The following is a 15,368-nucleotide window of genomic DNA, read 5'->3' on the forward strand; positions in this document are numbered from 1 at the left end:
TACCTTCAAGAGAATTTTATTGTCCAGCCGAAATTCTGCGTCGATTCATGTAAAAAAAAATTGTCAATTCGAATAGCGCAGTCCCCCTTTAAGATACAATAATTTATTGAAGGAGTTAGAATAAAAATAAATCATTTTTTATGTACTTCCCTATAATTAATCTTCTTACGTGTACTTGAATATATCTCATCTTTTTTTCAAAACAAGGATCTACCAACAACAGTTCATTTCTAATTCTATTCGAACATGGATTGCAAGATCTGTCTCCAAAAATACAATGGTAACATCCGAAAGCTTACTCCTCGAATGCTGACCAAATGCGGTCATACCATGTGTCAAAGCTGTATTCGAAAGCAGACAAGGAATCAAAGAATCGTGTGTCCGTATGATCGAAAAGTGACGGAGGTTAGAAGTGAGTGTGTCTGTTTGTCCGAATGTCCACAAGCCCAGTTGTTCAGATGGCGTGGATCAGCTACCTAAGAATTATGCGGTTCTGGAAATGATGGAGGAGTCGAAAACTGAAAATGGAGGAGTGGAGGAAGATGTGGAGGATTCGGGAGACGATGATTTGGAAGATGATGAGGAAGAAGACTCAGAAGATTCCGAGGATATTGAAGAAGATTCTGACGATTCAGAGGATTTTTCTGAAGATTCAGAAGATTCCGACATCTATCCAGACGAATCTTCAGATTCCGACGATTCGGTGACACAGCACAACGTTCGTACACCTGGGTTTAGTATGACAATCAATTGCGGGGGGAATGTTAATATTCGTTTTAATTGAATGAAGAGTTGAGAAATTGTATTTTTTATTCAATTTCTGATGCAGGTGCTAGGACGTTTTTTTGGCATGTTACGAAACTCCATTCCTCACTCTTATATTTTTTCGCTTTCTCCACCTGTGTCTCCTTCTCTCTCTTCTCATAGATTGATATCTGTGCTGGAGAAAATGTGTGTGTCGCGTTCTATTTCTCTCTATCTCTCAAAATGTGTACACAAAACTGACCGTTATATGTATTACGAAACATGTTTATTTGTCATGACACGGATAGCATGTTGTTGTTTTTTTTCTACTTTTTACCCTTTTTCCATTAGTTTCCACGTGGTGAGCCGTTCCAGAACTATCCCTTTCTAGAACTATCTGATTTCAATTTTTGCGGTGATTCCGAATCTGTAACTAGTTTTTGCCAAGAGAGTCTCTGAAAAAAGTTATTCACGTTTTTCTATTAGCGGCCCACGCTTTCTTACAACTGCGCCCCACCGCAAACGAGAGAGTATGGGTGAGAGACGCAGAGTTTTTTCTGGCGCGAAGCACATTTTCATCATTTTTGACCTATTTTTGCATAATGTTCTCTCGGAAATTGGCAAGTTTTGAATTAAAACTTGTGAAAATAGATCAAAAATGGTGAAAATCTGTTTCGCGTCAGAAAAAACTCTACGTCTCTCGCCGATACTATCTCGTTTGCGATGGGGCGCAGTTGTTACGAAATTAAAAAAATGAAAAAATTTCGTGGAAATAGTGTTTTCTAAACTGAATTTTTTTCTTAAAACTATTTTGAACCTATAATATCGCATATTACCCGAAAAAGCGTGAAAAACTGACAAAAAAAGAAAAATTGTCGTCGGATATAAGACATTGTGACGTCACGACGCAAACACCGTTACGCAAAAATGCGGACATTCAAATTTGTTTTATTTTTTGAGAATTTTCGTTAAAATGTAATAAAAATCGCTCAAATTTGACCTTTTTTTGCATTCTTTCACTTTTTTTTTCCACTTTCTCTTTTTTGGAATGGAGTTTATCTCAGTTTTTACGTTTCGGCGACCGTTTTGAGCTTCAAAAAATTGATTATTACTTTTTCGCTACTTCTCCGTTTTTTAAGTACCGATCACTTGAAAATTCCGCTGTTTTCCAGCTATGGATTGCAAAATATGCCTCCGAAAATACAATGTCACCGTCCCAAATCGTACGCCTCGAATTCTAACAAAATGCGGTCATACCATGTGCCATTACTGTATCCAACAGCAAGCTGACGATGAGAAAATAGTTTGTCCATTCGACAGAGAAGTGACCGAAGTTACAAGTGAGTTTTTGTGTCTGTTTGTCCGGATTTGACCGAAAAAAACCGAAAAATTCGAGAAAAAAAATTTCATGAAAATTGTTTGAAAAAAAGTTTTTCGGAGGCGAAAATCCCGAAATTTTATGAAAACTGTAAATATTTTCAAGTGAAGACTCCGGAAACATGTTTTTGAGCACAAAATTAGAAAAAAATTCAGAAAAATCGAAAAAAAAAAAATTTTTTGAACAGGTTTCTCGATAATAAGAGTTTTTCGGGGTTTTCGATGGTTTTCGAAAAATTTTACGGCGAAAAAATTAGCAAATTTCTTCCGAAATTAAAAAAATTAAGTATTAGCAGCCCACGCCTTCTTACAACTGCGCCCCACCGCAAACGAGAGAGTATCGGCGAGAGACGCAGAGTTTTTTTCTGGCGCGAAACAGAATTTCACCATTTTTGATCTATTTTTGCATAATTTTCTCTCGGAAATTGGCAAATTTTTAATTAAAACTTGTGAAAAATCTCTGCTAATAACAAAAATAGTGTTTCTACGATTTTTTCTTGAAGTTTTTTCTAATTTTGTACTCAAAAACAAGTTTTCGGAGACTTTCCTCAAATAACTTGGTGCCTTCGAAAAACTCTTTTTTCAGACAAATTTCTAGAATTTTTTTGATTTTTTTGGTACAAAGTTTTCGAAAAAAGGATTCCACCCCACAGATCCATTTTCAGACGGTGCTGCCAGAAATCTTCCCAAAAACTATGCACTTCTTGAAGTAATAGAAATGTTTGGAAATGAAGAGGATGACGTGGAAGACCCCTTAGACAATGTCGTAGAGGAGATGGTGGAGGAGAACCCAGGCAACGTCGTAGACAACGTAGAAGAGGAGGAGAATGCTCCAGATGCAGAATCATCAAGCTCTTGGGAAACCTCATCAGAATCGGATAGTTCGGAATCGGATAGTTCGGAATCCGATGGCGTCTATGCACATTCTAGGTTTTTCCGTCGAGCAAATGGTCACCGAAATCGTCGTAGGTAATGGAACAACGTTTATGGATAAAAATTATTAAGTAATTATCGTAAATAAATGAATTTTTCTATGGTTTCTGCATACTTGTCAACAAATGTGCCGCGGGCCGGGAAAAAGTGCCGAAAAAGCCATTCTAGCCGGGCTCGCAGCATATTAACGAATAAACATCCGGCCCGTAGTAGGTCCCGGTCATGGAACTCGTCGAGATCTACATTTCGGTATATTTTTCAGATTATAATATTGAGTTTGAAGCGAGTTACGAGCCGGCCCGGTTGACAAGTATGGGTTTCTGCTACTTATAATTGGTAAGAGCGCGCCAAAAATGTTCTTCTGTTAATCTCAATGTGCATATGTCAAGTGACAAATAAAAACTTTTTTCAAAATTAAAATCTAACACTTGATGTTTATTATAATAAGAAAAACGATAAATGTTAGTAACCAAACTGATGCGATGTTTCGGTTTTTCGAGCAGCAGATGAAATTATAGATTGCTCCACGACTCTTGTCTGAATAACAATTATGTAAATATTCCTTCCACACTTCAAACTCACCGATTTTTGCTTATCCATGCGTAACATCCGCCAAACAACCGCTCGATACTGAGATGATAAGAAAAAGCAAAAAAATACATGAAATATTGAGTTGAACGAGAGGGATATTCTAGAGATATAAGTGAAAATGTCCACTAGTTGTCTGAAAATATGTCAAAACCTGTATTGGCTGCGTAGCGACTCAACTCACATAATAACTCGATTGGAGGTGAATGACTTCCGGTTATCCATCAAAAATACAAAGCTGTAAATAATTTCAGATAGTAAAAATGAAACGGCCATCATCACAATTAACAATGATGTTCCGTCAGACCTGATGAAATAGTTTGCGTCTCAAAAAACTTAGCAAAGTCTTACTTGTCACTTTTCAACTGCTTCCGTTTCTTTCTTACCAAAAATAAAGCAATCAACAGAATACACGTAACAATTAGATAGAGTACTGTAGACACCAAAACTATATAGCCTTCTTGGTTGCGGAGAGAGTCTTCATTCGCACTTTCGGACGATACGTAGCAGCTTCTAGAAAAAGGTGTGGCTGTGCAGCGACTCAAGAATGCGGAACTGGTTTTAAAGAACAACTTTTTTGATATCAGAATCAGTGTTGAGCGGAAAGCGGTTTTGGAATGGCGGAAGGGTGAATAAAAACAGTTCGGCGGAAAGCGGAAGGCTGAATCCCGCTCAGGTCTGGCAGTTTGGAAATTGGGATATCTGGACGTCAGAGGTGTGCGGAATTCCTTCCTTCCACTTCCGTCTTCCGACGTCCTCTTCAAAGGTTTTACTTCCTACTTTCTACTTTCGACTTCCTTATTTGATCATTTTACTTCCGCACAGATCTGCTGTACGTTCATCGAAGTGTCTGAATCGTTGTCTCAATTTTTTAGATGTCTGTATGTATACTGAATGGTCGGTATGTCCTCATATCTCTGTGCAAGTAAAAAAAAACTCACGATGCAAACGTGCCAGCCTTGAAAATACTATACTCCCAATAATATTGTACATATCGAGCTCCACACAGAGCCAGTGAAATCAACACAATAAATATTCCAGTTCTCACTTTCATCAATCGATCCACTATAGAACTCATCGGAAAAACTACAGTAACCGCTCGAATCAACGCAACCAGAAAAGCCAACAAAGTTGAAGAGAGTCTCCCAAACTTCTGAATCGCTCTAGATAACGTCTCCAGAAAAACCATCCAATACTGTTTATCAGTTCCACAGTAACCACCGTACATTCCTCGTTCTTCACTATTGCTAAAGTATCTTTGAGTGATGCTTGATAAGAATACTAGAATATCACAGAAGCATATTCCAAGGATAATTATAAACACGACACTTGTTCTTAATTCTTTTCTAATCAAAACGATAAAATGAAACAGATTTAAAAATAAACCAACAAACGACACAGCATGATCCACCACCTCGGACTTCGTTATCACTGCTGTCTCTGTATCTTGATTGAAGAAATAATCGGGACGGGTTTTCCAATTAACGTCCGGACCACCCTCGTAATAGTAGTAGTCCCCGGGCTCCTTGCCAAACCACCTTAGGGTAGTGGCGCCCGGAGTAGCGGTGGTAGTTTCGAAAATGTACATTTGGAAATGGGGGATCTTTAGTCGTTGAAATTCTATGTGCGAGTAACCAGTAATTTTGGTCAGGTGCTCTTTTTTGAAAACAAACTTTATATTAAATATGAAATCACTTGGGCGGAGTCTTATATTCAGTTGTCGGATATATTGATTTAGCTGGAACTTGAGGAAACAGGAGATAAAATTTGGAAGAATTGAACATTTTTGGGTGGTTGTTCTCAATGATAATTGGGGTTGGGCTGCGGGATACAGTGGTCTGAAAGACATATGGATGGTATCTTATAGATACAAGATTACGGTATGTGACTACTGTAGTGAAATGGTCTGAAAGACGTACGGGCGGTCTATTGATATCTGTGAAACAGTGTTGGTTACAGTATGCGCTTTTGACCTCCGAACAGCCAATTTAGAAAAACAATTATAATCATGTTTTTATCTGGTCTTGAAAAAAGATTACGGCAAGATGGGTACTGTAGTATACGTGATGGGGCCCAAACTAGACGTTAAATGGCAAAGATCCCAAATGTGCGGTTTCGAATTTTCCCGCGTTACTTTTCTAAACTCTAAACTCAAACTTGGCAAGACTTCAGTGTGCGCCTTTAAATGGGTTACGGTAATTTACTATGAATTTAGTAGCTACATTGGGTCTCGTCACCAATACCACAGTATGCTTCTCCCTACAGTAATCTCAAGCAACCGCCCATACAATAAAGTTGCACTTACCACAATAGCAGGAAAATACGCTTTCTCCAGTTCTCCATTGCCACTAATTTCAATCAACGGTTGATCCTCATCCAGCGAAATGATATAACTCAAATAATGAAAAAAGTCGAAATTCTTCAACTTGGTATTCCGAATAGTCACTGAACCAAATATATTCCACACATCGCCTAATTTTGAAACATATTCCTCATCACCACCTTCAATTAACACATCCCCCAGTATTTTGTTGCAATTATCGTCTAAATTGCTTAATTTATCAAAGCGACATAATATCGAGCCTGCTAAATTTCCGGTTTCCTCACAGAACTTTGCATGGAGGTTGACAAACTTCAAATATGAAATTTTGAGAATCTCTTCAATAGTAAAACAGAAATCTGGGTGAAGATTCTCGATATTTGCAATTGTGCTGCCTGGCCAGACATGAGCAATGTCTAGATTGAATAGGGCAAACCGAGTCATCCGGGCGTTATTCTGGATATTGAAAGCAACCCGCTCCTCTAATCCAACATTATTGATCTGCACTAATTCTATGTTTTTCATGAAAGATAAATCTTTGAGAGAAGTGTTTTGAATATCGATTGATCCTATAATTGTCCGGACGTTTGAGAGATAAGAGATATCGAATTGGTCGGTGAGATTGTGAAGTTTGAGGCCACCGAAGAAAAATGTGCAGTTTTGATAAAATGGGAGATTGGAAGATGTGATTTCATCGCCTCGACAACCTGGAAATTTAGAACATAGGACGTTTAGCAACTGAGTCGTTTCGAAACGATTTTTTGTGTCAAATCTTAGATCCGCGCATTGAGTCGCTACGCAGCTAATCTGGAAATGAGACAGAACAATTGTCTAGGATGAAATAGTTGGCGGAGCTTGCTCTCGTTGTATTTCTGAAGGCTTTGGGGCGTTTTGAAACCAGACAGTTGGAAACTGAGCCATTATGCAACATTGACGAAACTGCCATGGTTTTGAAACGTCTCGGGGAAATACCAGGAAGCTCCGCCCACAACTTTGCAGCAAAAAGATGATGACTGTATGTATATTCACGTCAAAATTAGCGGCGCGGTTCTAATTCCAGTTGTTTTTTTCCAAATTAGGAACCACGCCGCTTGCAGTTTAAGCTCCGCCCACAACTTCATGCGCTTGCGTGTTCCAGCCCGCGAACTTTTTTTTTTGAAAATCCTTGTCGAAACTTTATTTTTTCGAAAGTAAAAACAAAAATTGATGGATTTCATTAAGGATCTATAGATGCGAATTGGGTGCGCTCTACTGATGAACGGGACTATCAGGGTTACTGTGTCGCCACAGTCTTTTTAGTTGCGTAGCGACTCAGCGCCCGCTGCTTTGAAATACGAAGCAACCGTCACAAGTCACGCTGTTGAGATAGTGCGCATTACCGATAAACGCGATCCTAAAGGTTTGGCTGCATCGGCTGCGTAGCGACTCAAAGCATTGCTCGGAGATACTTTACTGGTTTCATAACTTCCCGTCTCACTTGACTCACCAAAATCTCTTAGATTCCCGGAACTTCTCATTTCCAAATAATGAAGGCCAACATTATCCTCGTATAACTTTTGTACGTCCAGTTTCGCGTTATTCTCCACACGAAAATCGCACTCTTTATAATTTTCGTCTCCCCATAGATAGAATTTGTAGAGAGTAGAAATATCGGTTAGCAGTGAGTTGTTTCGAATGTAGAATCCGTCTGAAAAAAGACGGTGATTTTGTAAATCAAAAATTTAAACTTACACATCTCACAAAAGAAATCAAATTCCCGAAATACGGTGGTGTCCGTGGTAAAGAAGGATAAATCAGTCAACCGGGTGTTCTCTATCACAATTCCACCGTATAACGTTTGCACATGTTCGAATAAAACCTTCAGTTGCCATGAAGACAAATCAGTGTTGGAATTCAGCACAAGAATTCCACAAATTTCAGAACAAATCGGGAAAGAATCGATAGTTTTCGAAGAGATCTCAGGGTGACTGAAGGTGCATTCAGGGTCACAAGAGAAATGATTTATAACTCTCTGTAAGTCTTCATGGAAGTCCGCGGAACAAAATGTTAAACATATCAAAACTAGAATATATTTCATACATTTCATGTTGGCAATATAAAGAATATGATGTATGCTGTGTAATGTACGCACTTGAGTAAATAGTCAACAATTCAAAGAGCAGGGAAACTAGCAATTAGTCCTTGCTCTGGTTTATAAAATTTCGTCTAGTTTTTTGATGATTCGAATAACGGCACATGGTGTAAGCATATGTATGTATTTAAATCTTCGAGCAGGTAAGACGGACATTTTGAAACCGCTATGTTTCATATCTGTTGTAGTTTCACAACTGCGTCATTTTGAGTTATCAACATTTTCTGAATCCGGTGTAAACGCACTGTTCAGTGTACATTAGGTGACTGACGTTCGCTCAGTATCTTTGAACAGTAATCTGAGTCGCTACGCAGCCAACGCAGCCAAACCCTCGTAATCGCGTTTATCAGTAGAGCTCACTCTCGCGTAGCTGGTGACGGTGGCTTCGTATCTCAAAACATCTCGCTGAGTCGCTACGCAGCCAATAAACTATACAGTAACCCTGATTGTCCCATTCTTTATCGGTAGAGCGCACGAAGCCAATTTGCATCTATAGATTCTCAAGAAAAACTGTCAAATGTCTTTGGTTTTACATACAAAATTCTTATTGCACTCCGTATTACGCTGATTGTGAGTCGCTACGCAGCGAATCTAGAAATCCAGATAAGCTTCGCTTGAAATATTAGCTGCGTATCGACTCTTAGAAGTTTTTTGATCATGGCTGTGAAAATTTCAAAAATAACAAATTTACTGCGTAGCGACTCAAACCAGTATTATGAGATACGAAGCTTTACGAAATTTTGATTTAGCTGCGTATCGTCATTGCGTCGATACTCAGTGAAATAGTTTTTCAGATAAGAACAATGTTGGCACTTTTATTTTCACTATTCCTGCTCTTCCCATATTCCCAGTCAGATTTTATGGCCGATTTGAGGAAAACTATTAAATTTTATCGATGCGGTACCAATCAATAATTAAATATCTAATTAAATCTACATTTTCAGCACCTGAATGTATATTCAAACACGCTGAGGTCACATCGAAAACTATCGGTTTTTTTCCAGAATGCGAAGAGATTTGTGGGATTTTGAATTTCAATTCGAATTTAGATTTGTCAGAGGAGCAGCTGAAAGTGGCGTTCAAGAAGATGCATGTGTTGAATGGAGGCGTTCGGATTGAGAATACGAAGCTGAAAAATTTGAATTTTTTCACAGTGAATAAGGAGCAACAGTTGTTTGGGCTGGATTGTTATACAGGTTAGTGATTTAAAAAATCTGAAAATTGAAGAGTTTTCAGGAAAACTGCTTATCAGAAACAACTCACTGCTAACCGATGTTCGGATGCTTTGGAAATTCTTTTATTTTCAAAGTAGTAGTGATGAGTGTGAGATGAGAATTGAGAATAATGTGAAATTGGACGCAAGTTTGCTTTGTGATTTTGGATTTATGTGGAGTATATTTGGGATACAAGTGAATGGGAATTGGAGGGATTGTGGTAGGTCAGAAATATCAGAGAATGAGATTACAGTAGCCTGGGTACTGTAGAATACGTGATGAGACCCAACGTGTTCTAGTTGAATTCTGAACTAAAGGTCCCACCACTAGAGTTACAGTAGCTTACGGAAAAACGCGTACCGTAATCTTGTTAATTGGGCCTCGGACCTGTTCAAACAAGTAAAATCATAGCGACATTTTGAACACGTTGGGTCTCGTTACGTAAACTACCGTAGCCCATTTAAAGACGCAAACCGTAGTCCCGTCAATTTCGTTTGGAGAAGTGACGTTTCGAAACCGCGTATTTTTTTATTTTATAACGTTTAGTGGTGCAAGGTTATGGTTTTGAAATGTCTTGTTTCAAAACGTCCCGTACTTCACGTTAGGTCCCACCACGTATACTACAGCATCCTGCTTACCGTAATCTTGTTACGAAACTAAGTTGGGTCGCACCACGTGAACTACAGTAGCTTGGAATACAAGCTCAGTCTGTTCAGAGCTCAAAGGCGCATACCGTAACCAACGCTGCATTCACATCTCTTGTCTATAAGAGACCGCCCGTATGTCTTTCAAACCACTACACTACAGTAGTCTGAAAAAATCTCAAAGTTGCATACCGTAATCTCGTGTCAAGACTCTCAAAGAACTACTCGTACAGAAAAGTTGTCAACTACAAACTACACGTTTTCCAGGCTGTGCTGAACATTCCTGTCAAGTTCTTCTTGGCGGACTTACACTCGTTAACACCACTGCAGCCTCCCCATCATTAGCCAGTATCAGAGAAACCAGAGGAGACATTTTGATTCAAGACACAAACTTGCAGAATTTATCCTTCATGAAAAATTGGGAAATTTTGAAAATCAGTGACGATGGTTACACGAATCATATTGCGATAAATATCAAGAATAACTATGAGATGACAAGGCTTGGTATTTCATCGGTGAAGGTAAGCGACATTTCTAATTTTTATTAAATTGTAGGAGGATTCCAGACTATATCAAACATCTGGGAGAGTGACATGATATATGGGAATCTGGAAAATTTAAATCCAGAGTTTTGTCTAACTTTCGAAGAAGTCATTATCTTTTTGAAGTTTAAACTATCATTCGTAAATCTTCACGCATCATTTTGCAACTATAACACAACAAAATTATGCCATTTCGAAACTATGGAAAATTTGAGTCAAAATTGTATCCATATATTCGGAAATGTTATAATTAAAGGTGGTGATGAAGAATATCTTATCAAGTTGAGAACAGTGACTCATATATTTGGTACACTGGTTATAAGAGGGACTAACCTCAAGAATTTGAACTTTTTATCGGACTTAAGTTATATGGCGGATTTACAAGGTAATTAATAAGGTAATTAAGTAAATATATCATGTTTCAGAAGACGCTCCAATAATTCAACTGATTTCTAACAAAAATTTAACAAATGCTTATTTTCCGGGGATACAGGTATACGATATTTGTAGCGTGGGTTATCTCGGCTCCCTTTAACCCTAGAAAAATTTTAAGCAGAGATTCAGAATCCCCACGGTGTCTGCTTTATAACCATGTAAAACTAATTTAATTAGAGAACGTAAGCTTTCACGACCATCCAAGCGTGCGCACCGTTGTTCCCTCCTTCTGATCGCGGGCATTGACAACCTCGTTTGTATCTCAGCTCATTGACGCTAGGAAAAATCTGAACACAGATTCAGAATCCTCGTGACTTCAGCTTTTTAACCATGTAAAAATGTATTTAAAATTTTCAGCACATCATCACCAGAAGCCAATTATACGTTGTTGTCCATGACAACCATCCTAAATTAGTACGCGATAACTATCTTTCGTTATTCGATGCGTTTTTCACCCTAGTGGAATTTTATGGAGGCGGATGGGGTATGTACTGACCAATTAATTAATTATTAAATTAATTACAATAAAAGGATGCCCCAGTTTCAAAATGAACGCGCTTGGATTACAATTTTATAACACCTGCACTATATTGACAGGTGGTTTGAGACTTGTGAACACATCGGTGTCTGCTGAAATTAATAATTTATCAAATGTCAAAACCATTATCGGAGGAATTGAGATATCGTATACTAATCTGGATAATTTGGAATTTTTGAGGAGTGTGAAGGAAGTGAAGTTTGAAGATATTATGGATAAGACAGGGATTAATGTTAATATTCATCATAATCCGGAGATGAAATATTTGGGATTAAAAGCGGTTAAGGTGAGGCACTTTGAAACCAGGACGTTTTAAAACTGGGACACTTTAAAACTGTTGAACTTTAAAATAAGGATATTTCGACACCAAACCAAGACACCTAGAAATGGGGCACTTTGAAACTGAGGCACTAAGGAAATGGGACTCTCAGAAACTGGGACGGTTTTGAAACTGACACTTTTTCTCCGGTTCCAAAACGTCCTGTTGCAAAGTCGGGCAGTTTTGAAACGAAAACACGTTTAAATTTGAAAATTTTGAAACCGGGACGTCTCGAAACCAGTCAGAATTCACATTTTTTGAAAACGAACATGGAAAACTAATATAAAATGCTCTGTAACTAGTTACTAGACTACCGTATTCCCTCTAACAGACCTACTTTCAAAAATTAATTTAAATTCATGACGGGCGCTGTTTTTTGCTTAAATACGACTGAAATTTCAATCAAACGGTTTTGAAATGTCTCAGTTTTAAAGTGTCCTAGTTACCAAACGTCCCTATGGCCAATTTCAGAAACTCACCACCTACAACACCTTCACAATGAATTTGGAATCTCTTCACCCAGATTTCTGTATTTCTATCCCTGAGATGGTTGTATTCCTCAACTCTTTTGTCATATTCCGATATCTAGATGCCAAATTATGCGATATCAGCCAATCAGATACTCCGAAAACGTGTCAATTCCACGAATTGAGCAGTTTGGAGTCTGATTGTGTATATATTATCGGTGATTTACTGATTGATAGTGGTGATGAGGGATATGTAGAAAAGTTGAAAAACCTGACAGTTATTTTCGGGTCATTGACGATACAGAATACTAATTTGGTGGATTTTAAGTTTTTGGGAAAGTTAAGAAAGATCGCTAACTTGAATGGTAGGTTAATTAATTAATTGCGAATCTTAATTGAGAAATTTTCAAGATCAAATTCCAGTGATTCAACTAATCAATAATCGGAACTTAAAGACAATAGAGCACTTGAAAATTAAGGTGAGCTAGGGTGTACGGTAGAGCGCAATTACTACTATTAATTCACAGGGAACAATTTCGAAAGGCTTCCCAACTGCTATAATTGAAGGAAACAATGTGTTCAAGTCAACCAAGGAATGTATGCTTTTTCAGTATACTACGAGAACAAATGTGACGTATAATGGAGGGAATTGCAGTAGGGATTTTGCAAGAGAAATTTGAAGAAAGAACAATTTTTAAATTTCAGGGAGAATTGAAGGGATTTCTGATAGTAGTACTTCAAGGGATTTGTTTAATATTTGGTTATTTCTGGTTTTGTGTTGTTCGAATGTAAATCATTGATATCTGAACTTCAATTCAGCATCTTAAAACTATTCAATCAGTTTAAAAAGGAAATTGTGGACGTCTCGACAAGCATACATGATATGTCCACATTTTTTTACACATTTGACTTACTTTCAGACTTGCAAACCGTACCGACGCGTAAAACTCAACAATATGAGGTGAAAAATATACCAAAATGTAGATCTCGACGAGTTCTATGTCTGTGTCCTCTCAATCTTAAGCCATTTGACAATTTTGAAGAGCTGAAAATGCGGATTTCAAGTTTTAGGCTTTTCTCCAAATTAACGGCTCGGAAATTCAAGCCACTCGTTTTATTAAATAACCTGCTACCACTCTTAATTTTTGAAAATTGCTCAAACACTTTTTCTTGAGTAGCCAGCCATGTGTTTCCTAGGCCATGCGCTCTTACTAGTAGCCTAGGAACTCAAATCTTGGGAAGTTAGTCTCCCAATCATTTCTACATTTTTTTCCGGACCCACGGCATATTAGCAAATAGTCATCTTGTAATGAGTCACAAACATAGAACTCGTCGAGATCTACATTTTGGTATATTTTTCAGCTCATAATATTGAGTTTTAAACCGATTTATCTGTACCAGAAAGTTTGACCAACAAACTCTTCGTTATTATCCCTCACTTTTCTATTTAGATTATCTCTTTTCTCAGCCTACCGACAAGCAAACAATTCCTAAGATATTCCTCATATGTAAACATCCGAGCTTAATTGAAAAGGGACGTTTAGTTCACATCTATTCTTCAAATCTCACCCAAATGAGTTGCAATATCTGTTACGGAAAATACAGTTACTCTAATCCAACTCTCATCCCCCGAATATTAACAAATTGCGGGCATACCATTTGCCAATACTGTATTAGTCAGCTGATGAGAAATCGAACAATTGTTTGCCCATTCGATCGAAAAGTGACTGTTGTTGGAAGTAAGTGTTCTTTTTTTCCGGATCTTCACACATGTTGGTTTTTAGATAGAGCCGATTTGCTGCCCAAGAACTATGCCGTTTTGGAGATTATGGAAAACGTTTCAACCTGGGAGAATAGTCAGAAAAGTGGCGTCGTGGACAATAAGCATGGGCCAACTAGTTCTTCCGTTGAAGATTTAGATGTCACTGGCGGGGAGGTTCCAGCTGTTCCAGAAGAAGGTACAGGTGTCTCAAATCAGGAAACCGCTGTGTTAGACGAGGAAGCTTCATCTATGCCTGTTGATGTTCCAGCTCTACCAGAGGAGGCTCCAGCTATGCCAGAAGCAGTTCCAGAAGCTAACACAGATGAGGCTCCCGCTAACACAGATGGTTTGGACCGAACAGTCCGAAATCAAGTTCCAGCTCTTCCAGTGGAAGCTCGAGCTCTCCCAGCGGATGTTCCAGTGACTCGCACAGATGATGCTCCAAGTATGCGAGAAGAAGCTCAGTCTTTGCCAGAAGATGCTCCAGATCTCCCAGTGGAAGTTCCAGCTCCAGCTCTTCCAGAAGAAACTTCAGCTCCCTCAAATAGGGTCCCAGCTCACGAAGCTCAAACAAGCACATCAGAAGAGACTCTGGTTAGTCATTCTGATGGTGTTCCCCTCAATGAAAATCTAGCAGCAGGGACTACAACTGTCTTGAATCAGGTTCCAGCTCTCCCAGAGGAAACTCCAGCTCCTTCAGAGGATGTCCCAGTGGCTAGCACAGATACGGCTCCCTCTCACACGGTTGGTGTGGACCGAGCAGTCCGAAATCCAACTGAGGTGGAATCACTTGAATTTCCGGTTGGTACAGAATCCGAATATTCAGATGAAGGTTCGGATGACGAAGAATCCTCCGACTCCGACGCCGATGCTGAGCTTCTAGAAATAGCGATCACCCTGTCTATCCTTGACATGAACAAAACCAACCAGATTAATAATTGAAATTTTGTTGCTCATCTTCATTCATTTTCTTTCTTTGTTCCGCAATTTGTATCATCAATAAAAAAGTATGTACACAGTGACTAAGAGTTAGCAAAAACCAGGGGTTCAGAAACAGAAACCGCAATAGGTCAAAGACATAAAACTCGCCGAGATCTACATTTTGGTGTATTTTTCAACTCATTGAGTTTTAAGCGAGTTATGCGGCAAAAAGTCCGCCTATCATTATTGTACCTCATTTTCTCTATTTACATTATCTCTTTTCTAAGTCAACCGACAAGCAAACAATTCCAAAGACGTTCCTTAGATGTAAACATCCGAGCTTAATTGAAAAGAGCGTTTAGTTCACATCTATTTTTCAAAATCTCCCTAAATGAATTGCAATATCTGTCTCCGAAAATACAATTCTTCTATT

The 15,368-nt window shown here is 38.5% G+C and overlaps 4 protein-coding genes across 4 annotated transcripts; 2 read left to right on the forward strand and 2 right to left on the reverse strand.

Annotated features, from left to right (window-relative positions):
- Positions 1–246: 246 nt before the first annotated feature.
- On the forward strand, positions 247–3,094 carry GCK72_004173 (uncharacterized protein; the record flags this gene model as incomplete). Its single annotated transcript, XM_003101736.2, has 4 exons — positions 247–412; positions 459–737; positions 1,917–2,084; positions 2,787–3,094. The coding sequence occupies 4 exons, from the start codon at positions 247–249 to the stop codon at positions 3,092–3,094; spliced, it is 921 nt and encodes a 306-aa protein (XP_003101784.2).
- A 1,485-nt stretch (positions 3,095–4,579) lies between these two features.
- Positions 4,580–5,230, reverse strand: GCK72_004174 (uncharacterized protein; the record flags this gene model as incomplete). The annotated part of the gene is made up of 1 exon (XM_053724519.1): positions 4,580–5,230. One exon carries the CDS (start codon positions 5,228–5,230, stop codon positions 4,580–4,582), a length of 651 nt encoding a protein of 216 aa, XP_053588713.1.
- A 103-nt stretch (positions 5,231–5,333) lies between these two features.
- Positions 5,334–7,697, reverse strand: GCK72_004175 (uncharacterized protein; the record flags this gene model as incomplete). Its single annotated transcript, XM_053724520.1, has 4 exons — positions 5,334–5,480; positions 5,948–6,669; positions 7,449–7,649; positions 7,694–7,697. The coding sequence occupies 4 exons, from the start codon at positions 7,695–7,697 to the stop codon at positions 5,334–5,336; spliced, it is 1,074 nt and encodes a 357-aa protein (XP_053588714.1).
- A 1,199-nt stretch (positions 7,698–8,896) lies between these two features.
- On the forward strand, positions 8,897–14,956 carry GCK72_004176 (uncharacterized protein; the record flags this gene model as incomplete). Its single annotated transcript, XM_053724521.1, has 9 exons — positions 8,897–8,993; positions 9,038–9,289; positions 10,219–10,472; positions 11,286–11,412; positions 11,526–11,752; positions 12,257–12,617; positions 12,664–12,731; positions 13,934–13,991; positions 14,037–14,956. 9 exons carry the CDS (start codon positions 8,897–8,899, stop codon positions 14,954–14,956), a joined length of 2,364 nt encoding a protein of 787 aa, XP_053588715.1.
- Positions 14,957–15,368: the final 412 nt, after the last annotated feature.

The sequence above is a fragment of the Caenorhabditis remanei genome, chromosome II, assembly GCF_010183535.1.
Source record: "Caenorhabditis remanei strain PX506 chromosome II, whole genome shotgun sequence".
Taxonomy (NCBI): Eukaryota; Metazoa; Nematoda; class Chromadorea; order Rhabditida; family Rhabditidae; genus Caenorhabditis; species Caenorhabditis remanei.